The following is a 13717-nucleotide window of genomic DNA, read 5'->3' on the forward strand; positions in this document are numbered from 1 at the left end:
AATGTCCGTTCGGCACCTCATGACGCATCTACTGAGTACCGGGCGGCTGTATATATATGGATGTATAATAAGAACGGCGGGAGAGTGTTGAGTACTGGCACGGTGCATGAGTACCGGAGTACCGCCAGCATGCCGGTACTGAGCAAGAAGTGCCGGTACTCCATGGGTCAGAACCAGAAGTGCCGGTACTGCGTACCGGTGAGTACCGGCCCAATTCCAGCACTGCCCCCATCCCTTCCCTCGAGTTATTACGTCACAGCGTATACTTCAGCGGAATATCAAAACAACGGCCCGGGGTGCAAAACGCATCAATGAAAGCGACCCTCTACCACACAAAACAACACCTGCAAATAACCCTATTTGTGTTCTTTGAAATTGAAAAGGATATTGCATTGTGTTTGTTACTTTCGTTGCAGTTGTATGTCTTAAGTGTAATTTGGCATGCTTTTATTTTGAAGGCGAGTTAACGCTGTTGACAGGAAGTTGTTGTTGCTATGGAAACAAGAAACGTTTCACAGCGGGCGGAACTTGTCATAAAGTCCGTGATAATAACACCCACCCATTTAGCGGGAAGATATGATTGGTCAATTGTACTGTCATTTGCAGTGCTGGAATTGGGCCGGTACTCACCGGTACGCAGTACCGGCACTTCTGGTTCTGACCCATGGAGTACCGGCACTTCTTGCTCAGTACCGGCATGCTGGCGGTACTCCGGTACTCATGCACCGTGCCAGTACTCAACACTCTCCCGCCGTTCTTATTATACATCCATATATATATATACAGCCGCCCGGTACTCAGTAGATGCGTCATGAGGTGCCGAACGGACATTCTCATCGCTCTAACCGCTGGAGTTTCACAGCGGCTGTCAGCTGTTTACTCCTGTCATTCAAACAGAACGTGCTGGAGAGGGGGCGGGGCTTATCTTCTCCATGTAAATACTGTGGTGGAAACGACTATGTCAAAATTAACCTATTTGACCGTGATTTAATAGTAATACACGTTTCAAAATAATAATAATAATGCCGAAGTAACAACATACTGAAAACTGTTAGTAAAACCATGTTTTAATGCTTTACAATTTACATACCTAGATGCACGTGTGTTGTGTTTATGCAGTGCAACTCCCACCCAGTGGGTGGCTATGTAGAGTGATAGAACAGAGCAGGCACGCCCCCGAGAGAAGGAAAGCAAGTCACGTCACAAATTAGCATTTCTAAAATGTTAGCGTGGATTAATAAAAGTGCAAAAAGACAGCGGTTGTCGCCGGAAGAAACTTCAAATACAGAGAATGCTGTGCCTGTGTTGGAAATTGTGTCTGATGGGGAGCTTTCTTTGGTTGATCCTCCTGCTCCAAGTTCTAGTGCATTAGCATTAGCACTAGCTCCGCCGCCTCCTCCAGAGCCTCTAACGTTAGCTGCTGCTGGCTCAACTGCCACCACCAACACCGGGCAAAGCGATGCACCTGACTGCTGGACAACGGACCAGGTGCAATATTTTTGCAAGACCAATGCATGGCTCCTTCTTAAAGATAAGAAGCTAGGATGTCGGATATGCAGAGATGTCAAATCTTTGGGAATACACACTGGACAAGGACTGAAACTGTCAACTGAATGGGGTGAGTGTGCAGTGTCTCATTTTGGTGTTGACAAGGGCAAACAACAAGCTAGCCTGAGAAAAAAAATCAAAGAACATAAAGAATCACAAGCCCATGTAAAAGCTGATGACATCCTTACATCTGCTTCACGTGAAACTAGTCAACATCAAGTGCAGTCTATGCATAAATCTGAATTAGACACCACTATCAGAGTTTTTCGAACGGCATATAAAATTGGCAAACATAGCCGGCCATTCACAGACATGCCAATTGATTTGAATGTACAGAAACTGAATGGGCTGAACGTGGGCAGGGTTTTGCACTCCAATAAAACCTGTGGCGAAATCATCTACCACATAGCTCATGAGCTGAAGAAAAAAATGGCAAAAGACATTACAGAAAACCAAAGAAAACTCTGTGTTTTGGTCGATGAATCTACCACTATTAGTGGTAAAACGGTGCTTGTTGTGTGTCTACACTCAGCATTAGCTGATGCTGAGCCCGAAACGTTTTTTTGGGAGCTGATCGAGTTGGATGGAACAACGGCTGATGACATCACAAAGGCGTTAATGGAGTGTCTTGGAAGAGATTTTAACGAGGACTTTTTAGGTCAGTGTTTCGTTTCTTTTGCATGTGATGGGGCGTCAGTCATGCTAGGGAAGAGAACAGGCGTTGCTACCCAGTTGTGTAGTAAATTCCCAAGCCTGTTTGTGTGGCACTGCTCCAATCATCGTCTAGAGCTGGCAGTTGGGGATGTGGTCAAGGAGGTCTCAGGGCTCAATCATTTCCAGATCTTTTTTGACAAACTCTATTCCTTGTTCCATGCCTCCCCCAAAAATCAGAGGCAGTTAGCGCAGTGTGCGCAAGCAGTCGGACAGCGTCTCCTGGTGATAGGGCGTGTTTTGTCCATCCGCTGGGTGGCTTCAAGTGAAAGGAGCGTCAGAGCAGTCTGGGAAAACTACCGAGTGCTTCATGATCACTTCACAAATGCTGCAAACGACACGAGCAGGGATTCCAGAGACAGAGCAAAGTACAAGGGCCTGGATGATGTGCTCACATCTGCAACGTTTGTCAGCAATCTGGGACTGATGTACGATGCGCTCACAGAGCTCAGCGACCTCTCTCGGCAACTCCAAAAAAGAGAGATGACACTGCCTACAGCAGATAGGCTCTTAACTCGAGAAATACGAGTTTTTGAATCCATGGTCACCATGCCTGGCCCACACATGACTACAGTTCATACAGCTCTAGCTGAGAAGTCCTTCAAGGGTGTTGCCCTGCGTGAGAATGGCAGACTTGTACAGATTCATGCAGGTCAGTTTTTCCGCAGTATGGTAGAGAATCTGAGACACAGAATGACTTCCACAACCTCTTCTCATGTCAGCACAAGAGAAATCCCATTACATGGCCGGGAGGCCCGGGACAATCAGCTAATCCAGGACATGAAAGTTATCCATCCTGGAAGTTGGCCTGAAGAGGAGTTAGACGTACAGTATGGGGATGTAGAGGTGCTACGTTTGTGCGAAGTGCTGAAAGTGGACAGAAGAGAGACTGTTCAGGGCTTTCGCAAATACAAGGAAACCAGGGCATCCCGTACACCTGCTGCCATGGAGCCTCTACTGAAAGCAGTCCGAACCATCGCTGTCTCCACTAGTGAGTGTGAGCGGGCATTCAGCTGCATGAACGATATCCTTACTGCAAAAAGGAATGCTCTCTCTGTCAGCCGACTGTCCAGCCTGGTTTTCATTAAATGTAATGGACCATCACTAGGACAGTTCAATCCGGAACAGTATGTGAGGTCCTGGCTGGCAAAGGGAAGGAGAAGTGCTGATGAAAGAGCCTGTCCAGCTCCAGCCCCTGATACTGATGTCCCCAAGGCCTTCTGGTGCCTTTTCTAACAATGTGAAGTATATTGCAAAGCAGCTCACCCAGTGAGAAGACTTTTGGCATAATGTGCCGATTTGTACAGATCCTGGAGATAGAAGGACTTCAGACCAACCAGGGAGTTATCTGATCAGCTTGGTGTTCAATGTAACTCTTTACCATGGCTCAGACTTTGTTACTTGCAGTTACAGTTTCTCATTTTAGATTGTGCAAATTTTGCATTTGTTTTTACATGTTCTTTGTTCATGCTCTTTATCATTTTTCTGAGTTGGAAAGTTAGATTGCATCATAGTTTACTTTATACATATTTGTATTCTTCAGTGGTGAAGTATATTGCAAAGCAGCTCAGCCATGTGAGAAGACATTTTGGCACTTTTTCGTTTTTCGTTTTCTGAGTTGGAAAGTTAGATTGCATTCAAAATGTACAGAAATACTTAATTTTGTTAAAGCTTTTTATAAAAAATGCTTCTGACCAGAGCTTTGTTTCCTTGTCATTAATGTTGAACACCACCAGAGGGGCTCTCACCTGAAAGGTCTCTGCTTCATGTGTCTTCAGCAGAAGATCTAGACTTTGATTGCTATATTTTCAGTTAATATTGACCTTACTGAGCTTTAGCCATATCCGCTGCCTATCATAAAAAATGTTAAGTACAGTGAACCTTTCTAAAATATACAGTAGTAAAGAGACAAACCCACCAGCATTATAGTAGCCAAATTCTTATTTGTGGGCTGTATATATAAAATTGACTTGAAAAAGTTGCTGATTTTAGAGTACTGGCACCTTTTTCATTCCAATTCAAGCACTGGTCATTTGACATTACTCTCTCGTTCAGTTACTATAGCGGGGCCCTCTGTGAATTCATAGCTGGACCGCCTGGACGTCCAACAGCTCCTCTCTTCACAGTAACTTGCAGAGACGAGCTTCTTTCATTTAACTCTTCACATTCCAACATAAACTGAATAGGCAGATTCGAAGGATTTATTTCTTTGGAAATGTTATTTTAATTACAATTAAATCAAGTTATTTTGGTAAAACTAATGAAAAATATAACTAAAAAAATATATTAAAAAATATATAATTTGTTTTAATGTTTTTAAATATTATTTTGTAGAATATCTTAGGCCCTCACAGAGGGCCCTGACGGCTCGCCACTGGTCAACATTCATTTTCCATGTCTCTCTCCTTTCCATAACCTACAGCCTCTCTTCCATCTTCTTGAGTGTCTCTGTCTTCTTCCTGTTCATTACTCTCTCTCTGTCCTCTACGCTTTCTCTTTGTTCAATCTCTCCCTCGTTGTTCACTTTTTGCTCCTCTTCACTTGTCGCTCCTGCCAGTGAATCAAAAGCAATTCAGCAATTTAGTTCATTTCACTTGTTTGTTTGCATTCTTTTTTTATTTAAATCTGTTTTGTTTGATTCTCAAAAGAGAACAAAGATGTAAGCAAATTGTGTTTTATACAATTGTATGTTATTATGACATCATAACTGTAATAGATGTATGTTTTAAAATTATGCCTATTGTAAATGAAGACTATTGTTATAGATAAATAGATAGATATGGGGTTGTTAAGCCTACATTATTTTTGTGTGACTATACCTGCAGTTCCTCCCTGACTTACATCACTTTCACTCTCTCTATTTCTCTCTGCCTGTCCTGTCTCTCTCTTACCAAAGCTGAGCTTTACTGACGTAGTCTTTTCATTATATCTGAGTCAGTGTAAAAATAAAACAATACAATGTTATATCTTCAATGTTTTACTCAAATTGAAATAAAAGAACAGCATTACAACGTTTGTTAAAAGGTAATCCTTCTGACATTGGATGAATGTAATTAACTTTAGCTCTCTAGCTAGTTTATTCACGCAATTTAAACCAAAGTATAGCCTATATCTGCAATATAAGTTAGTGTGCATGTTGTCGGACGTCCACTGACTAACGTAGAGCGTTCACACAGGATCTGCTGCTCATATGATGTCCTGATGAACAGAAACACAAGCAGCCCGCTGGACTCAGATCTCTAGATACATCATCACTCCTCCGCTGCTCCGGTACAAGTCCGGGCTGCGGTGATTTGTTGATACATGTCGTCTTCTTCTGTTTGCTTTAATCGAGGCTACGTAGTTATGCAGCGCCCCCATGGTCAGTAAATGGAAGTACTACAAAGAACCCCGTTTAGTGTAATTATTTCACAAGTTTTGTTATACACAGCTCGGAAAATATTACCGAGGTCCGGACCTCGGTGACCTCAATGGTAGATACGGCCATGCCTCCGTATATCCTCCAAATATGATGGACGACTTAGTTTTCATTCCTATCCCACGGGGCATTATTACACTGGGAAGGGGGGCGTACCATTTTGCGCAAGGGACCTCCGCCGACGGGACAGAGCGTAGGCTTTGGGTGGTGCTCTCGGATTGCAGTTGGCAAGGAAAGTCATCTTCTGGACTACTGTTTCCAATACAGCTATCACGGTGCTAATGTAAAGTTTGAGACAAGCGTGATGTCTGGATAACACAGCGCCAGTGTGCATTTACGCACGTTGGACAGCCTGGAGCGCAGGATTTTAACCATTCGTACCGCCGCTTGGAACAGCCCTCCAAGTCTGATCTCCTCTGTACCGGACTGTCTGATGAAAGGTGGGATATATTATGGCTTCTGCTCCACCTGAGGCAAGGAAGTTTGCCCGGGGGCTCAACAAACCGGGCACCGCCGCAGAGCTGAGGCAGAGCGTCTCCGAGGCTGTGAGGACGTCAGTGTTGATGGTAAGAGAAAAAACTCCGCCGTCTGTTATGCACTCACAAGAAGACTGCATGCAGGTGCTTGCTACCTACAGTATGGCGTCTGTAACCAATCTCTTAATTTATAAGCAGAATAACATCATTTATTTTAAGACAATTACTTGTAGGCTATAGTTATGGTGACACTTGTGGTACATTTTTTCTGCAGGGTGTCTTTTGTTACAACTTTCTCAAAGTAGTTGCCCGGTAACTGAAATATACACCTCCAGCTCTGGGGAGACACACACACACACACACACACACACACACACACACACACACACACACACACACACACACACACACACACACACACACACACACACACCACACACACACACACACACACACACACACACACACACACACACACACACACACGCACACGCACACACACCTGCATACTTCTTTAATTCATCCTGTCACCTGAACCCCCCAGGTGCAACTTGCAACCAGATAGGTTAGACAGAAACAGCTGAGTAATGGCTGCTGTCTCTCTCCATGGTCCCAGTGCGCTCACTGATCTTATAATAAAGTCATGAAATGACGCAGATAATCTCAGTTATATTGAGACCTGGGAGACATCAAACCCACCTCAACTGTCAAGTTATATTGACATGGTCTGTGTATCCTATATACACACCAATAACATCAGTTTAAAACAGTGCCAGCACACTTAAGGTGAAGTATAAATTCAGTAGAATGAAACTTTACTAGCTGATATAATGTATGGCTGGGGCTGTGCAGGTTTCTTTCAAAGGCCTGTGACCAGTGTTCAAGAGACCTGTTTAGTGCTAATGAGTTTGTATTGGGCCTGGGCATGGCTCATCATGTTACACTCATACTGTGCATCATTGACTTCTTAGTGCAGTGAAGCAATGGGCTAAGAAGCCAAGTGGAGCAGATGTTATACATTTAGTTGAAAAAAATTACGGGCGTGTCAATATTGCATTGAATTAACTAATGTTTGAACTATTCAAAATATGTTTTGTGCATTTTATATGTTTCTCCAATGTTGTAATGGTTCACTCTGGCTGCTCTTGCCAAGGGATTGTATACAGGAGGCAGATTACCAGTAGCAAATTACCAACATCTCATTATCCTTCACCAGCCTTCCTCCAATGATTAGTGATAATTGTTTTCAATAGGGCTTAACTGGAAGCATTTCTACGAAGACATTTCAGACTAAAAACGTCACTAAAATAAGGCAAAACAGTTGTGATTGGGCCTATTGATCAAATCCCTTGCATTTGCAGGGTGTCCCTATGTTTCAGTTACTCTCATCAAACTCTACATCTCCTATTTGTAACATAGGTTTCCTGTTTTATATTATTTAGTCTCAAAGTCAAGTTGAGTGATGACATAATGGTTTTCAGATGCTTAGTAGTAGCACTACCCATGACAAGTAAACAAATGTCCCTTTAAGTTATTGGGGCAACTGTTCATTAAATTCAGACCGTATTAGCAGAAATCTGTACTTAAAGGTTTAAACTTTGTACTTTCAGATCACAAGGTATGCATCTGGGTCCCATTATGTGCCTGTAATAGTACTTCTGTGTTTGTAGCCTTTATTTAACCAGGTGAAGCCCCTTGAGATCAAAAGATCTCTTTTTCAAGGGTGACCTGCAGGACATTAGTTACACATGTAACATAAAAACAACAGAACAACAATAAGGATGACAAACAACATAATGTACAGGGTACAGTTTACAAACTCTATTTACAGAGACAGGTACCATGAGTATCAAACAGCATGTCACCCAGCTGAGTTTTAAAATGATGCAGGGGAACCAAAGTGCTCAGTTTTAAACATGTTTGCAGACTGTTCCAATTTAGTGGAGCTGCACAACTAAAAGCTTTCTTCCCTAAGACAGTCCTAGCACTTGGCACATTTAATAAAACAACATCATGAGATCTCAGGCAATATGTACTTTCAATTCGTCGAGAGATCAGAGAGCAGATATAAAAAGGTAGTTTACCCAACATGGCTTTGTAAATGAACATGTACCAATGACTGAGCCTCCGTACAGTTAGTGAAGGCAGACCTGCCCTGGCATACAGGGTACAGTGATGAGTAAGTGCTTTATAGTTAGTAACAAATATCAGGGCACTGTGATAGGCGGCATCTAACTTGTTCAGGCAATGGGCAGGTGCATTCATATAGATCAAATCACCATAGTCCAGCACAGGTAAAAAGGTCACAGAGCCTTTTCCTGGCTTCAAATGAGAAACAGGACTTGTTTCTGAAAAAGAAACCTAGTGTAACCCTCAGCTTTTTAAGCAGGTTATTGACATGAAGTTTAAAAGTAAGACAATCATCAAGCCAGATACCAAGGTATTTGTAACTGGTAACCACTTCAAGTACTTGTCCTTGCATAGTAACAATATCCAAAACAGGCTCTGGTGTCTCTTTAGCTTTTGAAAAGAGCATTACCTTGGTTTTTATCAACATTTAAAAGAAGCTTTAGTTCAGCAAGCTGAGTCTGAATAATGTTAAAAACAGCCTGTAATTTAACACCAGCCTCCTTAATGGAGGGACCTGCACAATACATCACGGTATCATCAGCATAAAAATGTAAAGTAGCTTCATCCACATTTTCACCTAAACTGTTGATGTAGATGGAGAATAAAAGTGGACCTAAAACAGAACCGTGTGAAAGTACTTCTGCTGTCCCTCTATTTTAGACTGTGTACTTATGGTGCAGCTGTTTCCCCTGCCCATTCGACATGGAGACTGACAGGCTGGTATGGTAAAAGCAAATATATATATATATATATAGTATACTAGACATCAAAGAATTTTGTCAACGGCTCAGATTTCTCCTAGGAAAAAGCAGGTTGGCTGGCCTTGGGTTGAGCTGTGATGCATGAATTGAATCCAAAAGGATGCAGGAAGTATTTTGTCAATGAAGGATACGTTTTCATAGAGTCTCAAGTGTTACTCTTCTTCCAAGTATAGTGGAGCACATTCTATATATTGTGTAATAGTAGACGTTTTATTCAGTTTTAATCCACATTGTGTGAAATGGCATAATGGATGTCATATCAGAGCCCTGCGCTGTGTTTAATAATGGATGAGACCATGGTTGGTGTCCTGGCTATTTTTAAACTTGCCCTCTTTCTCCTCCGTAACTCGTTGTCACACTAAGCACCCTGAGGGACCATCAATTATGAATTCCTGCATATGTGATAAATCATCTCAAATCAAGACTGAGGCCGGATCAGGCAAGTAAGCTGCTGGCCTCGCCATAGTTACTGCAGGCGTGGCTGGCTCGTAGCTACCTTAGTAAACAAAGTGCAGGCCCAGCAGTGGAGCAGTAAAGACGGCCCCTGCAGCTTTAATAATCACTTCCAACTACAGGAAATGCTTGCTTAGGGGTTTTATACGTCTTTATTCCCTCTCCCTGCGTGCTGAATGCGTTTTTAACAGATTTTTTTCATGCAAACACACATTTAGAAATGCATACAAACAATAACATCATTTTGCCCTATATATATAAGATCTTTGGCAAACACTTGTTAATACGTAACACGTCTTTGTTCAGCAGGATAATCTACACAACCTTTTTAAATAAACGGTCACATGACTTCACATCACCACCAATAAGCTAAAGGCGGCTAATGTTTGGCGTTATTATGTCTCATCTAGTCACAAATGTTTTCCACACTACGGGACATTTCAACTTTTACGCAGAGGGTGTGTGCCATTTAGGTATTTACTTTTTTTATGGCGTAGAACAAAGTGTACAAATCTTGGAAGCTTGTATTAGCTACCGACCTTATTTTCAGGAATATGTCCAAAAGAACATTCAATAACAATTGACTTTGAGAATAAGGAAGTGTCAAAATGCTAGGACTCATCCCTGCACCACCCATTTCAGATCTGTAGGTCAAACTGGTATTCCACTAAAGATTGAACTCCACTTCAGGGGATTTATTCTGATTAGAGCATGAAAACCCCCGGCAGAGATAATCTGCAGATTTGCAGATGCTTCAGCACTGCTGACCTATATGTGTGTCATGATACGGGACCTGGGATGGAGCAGGGCGTTTGGTCGTCTGCTGGCTTTGTGGTGTCACGAGCTGCTGCCTCTGATAGCTGAGACTAGGGCTTTTCTGGCCGTGTGGTTTCAATGTCTTCTTTATTTAGGCTACCTCATACTCTGTCGTTCCCACCCTTAAATGCTGGCGTAAACATGCACCGCCTTTTTGCTTTCATGGCCAGTCTGCCATGTGTGTGTGTTTGTGTATGTTTCCTGCCTTTGAGCCTTTATTTCTCCTGCAAGAAAACAGCAAGATGTAGCATCACTGTAATACAGAGTTCCTACTTCATGACATGATTCTGAGATGTTGCCAGTTTCCACCACATTCAGCAAATAAGAATGCTCTGATCAGTGCTTTATAGCCTGCAGGCTCACAATGGAAAAGGTCTGTTCTTGTTTGAGTGACACATCGTTTTTATTGGATAGTTGTGTTTGTTCTGCATGGCCTGCAGTGTTCATTTAAGAGAGCGTGTAAGGGAGATTTCAACTTGTTGCAACATCTTCTGTGTTTGCAGGCTTCTTTTGTTGTTTATTGTAAGAATCTGCCTGCATTTTAGACACTAACATTTCATGGTTAGCAGACTTTTCACAAACTCCAAAAGATATTTTTTAAATAAATGTCTCATTACTGTGAAAAGTAAAGACAGTAAACAACTGAATTGTCGGATCATCTTTTTCATTTGTCCTAAAGACTAGCTGCCAATGTAATTACATGTCTGAAGCACTATGAAAAGTCTCATGATATAATATATAATGATTCATTTGACTTTATTACTTTAAAAGCTTTGCAGAAGTGTATGCACTTCTTTCGAGGCAACCCTAACTATGCTCAAAGGAAAACATAAAATCAGTTCCAAAGACACAGTTTGATTCACACAAACGACTCATTTTCTTTTATTATAAAATGTATTTGGTACACAGCCTTTGAAATTGGTAGAGTTCAACGTTGTCTTTAATTTAACCCCATTAACAAAGCAGTTGCTACTTCAATCAGTACTCTGCAGCCAGGCTTGTCTGCAGAGTAATGGCCAGTGACCATAATGAATTATTCTGACCCAGTTGACACAATTGCACACCCAGTTCTCTGCGTAAAAATAGCAATGTCCCATTAGTGTGGAAAACATTTGTGATCCTTTTGGCTACATGAGGATCCTTCCATGCTGAGATTATAGAATCAGAGTTAACCTAGTTAGATTGCTATATAAACGAGGCTGAAGCCAGGTCTATTAAGTCAAGAAGAGTATTAAACAAAATCCATGTTCTTTATTTCATTGGGCACAAGGCTCCTGTCCTCTAGTCTTGCAGATTACCTGCAGGCCTTTCATGATGCACTCAATACCCAAATCACACGAGCGTAACCTAGATTCTGCTGCAACGTTCATTATTATTAGCCTACAATTCAAGTCCCTGGTGAAACCATTGGCACATTTGTCAGAGATGAAGAGAATCACAGCACTATTTCAACTAAAAGAACAATAGGAACATGATCTGGGCCACTTATGAATGGAAAGCAATCGATGAACAAGTCACAACTACTCTCCCTGCTGTGGACATGGGCTAATTCAATATACTATTGTGTATTATGTCCATTCAACATATACATGTATCCAAACATCAAAAGTCAAAAGTAGATTTCTTATTTTTATAATTTGTTTATTTCTTTAATTTATATCCACAAATCTGCTGTACATATATAATCCCCATCAACCTTAGCTTTTCTTATTGTTAAATGCAAATTGGAAACTGTTAACAAGCTACCATGCTAAGCTACAATGAACCTACAGCTGCTAAACATCAACATGTGAGCATTGTCAGTTTGAGCATGTGAGCATATTAAGCTTTAGCTGAAAGCACTACAATGTCTAAGTACAGCCTCACAGAGTCCCTAACACTTTGCATGGTCATTAGAATGAAAACAAACTTGTGTTAATGCCATGCAATCACTAAAGATCTGCATCCACATGATTTCCCATACATTCACACTTAAAGCTCTGAGTAGATGAAAACTCTCAGGCCTATTTTTGCACAACAAATCCCAGATTGTTTTCCATGCGCCTTACATCAAACCACTGCAGTGAAACGTGGCTGCCGTGCCGTCTTTGAAATTACATTAGATATGTAGAAAGTGAGGTAGATGAAGCAAGAAGTCTTTTTTTCTCCAGTGAGTCATCGTGCTTTAGTGTTGTTGCAGGGTTAGGAGCCGCCTGTGGGGGGCAGCAGTGATGCATGTGTCATACCTGTTTCCTTTAAGCTGTGCAGAAAGGAACATGCTGTAAGCATTTCAAAGACAAAGACTTGTGCTTTCTCAGTCCAGTGGAAAGGAAGCATGGTGTGGATGTATTTGTGTGTCAGCAGGCACTTATGGCACAGGACTTTCAAAGTGATTAGTCATGGAAATAATGGTCTAATTTAGTAATTCCCCCTATACATCTGAACACACACTCTGATATATGCAGCTTGTACAGCTTGAGCAATGACGTTGTGTTTTGGCAGAATTATCCCTAATTAGTTTCTTTACTTTCTCTAACATAACAGTGTGTTGTTGCCATGATAACAACCTTAATCTCTCATATATGTCATTAGGAGTTCACCACATTTTGTTCTACCAATCCAAAAAAGTTTGTGGAGTAAATGTATGATCAGGGAGAAATGCTCGAGACTGTTAAGAGGATTAGAGTATGAACATCTGAGAAGAGCATTATTATTATATCTGCTGACTGAGGCGGATTTCATCTTGCTCCCTGTTTACAACTCATTAATGTGTTTTGTGGGTTCTGATGAAATCATGTTGTGGTCCGGTGCAATCTGTGGTCTCCACAGTTTGCTGATGTCTGTGAGAAAAGGTCACTGGGTGCATTATGGGGTGCAGTTTGGATTTCATTAGATGAATGCGTCCTCTAAGCACAGGCCTAATGTAATGACATTGTTCAAAGAATGCTGTTGAGGCTTTTTTAATGAGCATCGAACCACTGCAATGAAACAAACTAGCTCGTAACGTCAAAGGGGGCGCTCACCATTTATGATTATTTACTACTATTACTAACTATATGAAGATGATATGAAGCTATTTTATTTGGACTTTTACTCTATTAGTTTGTGCTGGGTGTTTTTTCTTATGGTAGAAACCAAGTTGTATATTTTACATTACACTATATTTTACACTTCTCAATCTAAGGCACTGTTTGCCTTTTTAGTTTAGCGTAAGCCAAAATGATTTAAATAATGCATATTTTAAAAGTAAAAATTATATTTAAACTACTTGAAAATGCACTGCAGTTAAGAATTAATCCATGTTCTTTTAAAAGTAAATTATTACATTTATAAAAATAATTGTGACCTCCATTCTGACCAAAATAATTCTTATTTTTGGAAATACCATCATCAAGCTTAAAGTTCTTGAAATTATTCCACTGCAA

General features: G+C 41.3%; 1 protein-coding gene across 3 annotated transcripts in view; it reads left to right on the forward strand.

The window, feature by feature from the left end:
* Positions 1-5759: 5759 nt before the first annotated feature.
* The window catches only part of dock9b (dedicator of cytokinesis 9b), a 45489-nt gene continuing 37531 nt past the window's right edge, over positions 5760-13717 (forward strand). For all 3 annotated transcript variants that reach the window (XM_034216851.1, XM_034216852.1, XM_034216855.1), the window contains exon 1: positions 5760-6243. In XM_034216851.1, the coding sequence (XP_034072742.1) occupies positions 6130-6243 (114 nt within the window). In that variant the 5' untranslated portion in view covers positions 5760-6129. The remainder of the gene's footprint in view (positions 6244-13717) is intronic.

Source organism: Gymnodraco acuticeps, unplaced genomic scaffold, assembly GCF_902827175.1.
Source record: "Gymnodraco acuticeps unplaced genomic scaffold, fGymAcu1.1, whole genome shotgun sequence".
Classification (NCBI taxonomy): domain Eukaryota; kingdom Metazoa; phylum Chordata; class Actinopteri; order Perciformes; family Bathydraconidae; genus Gymnodraco; species Gymnodraco acuticeps.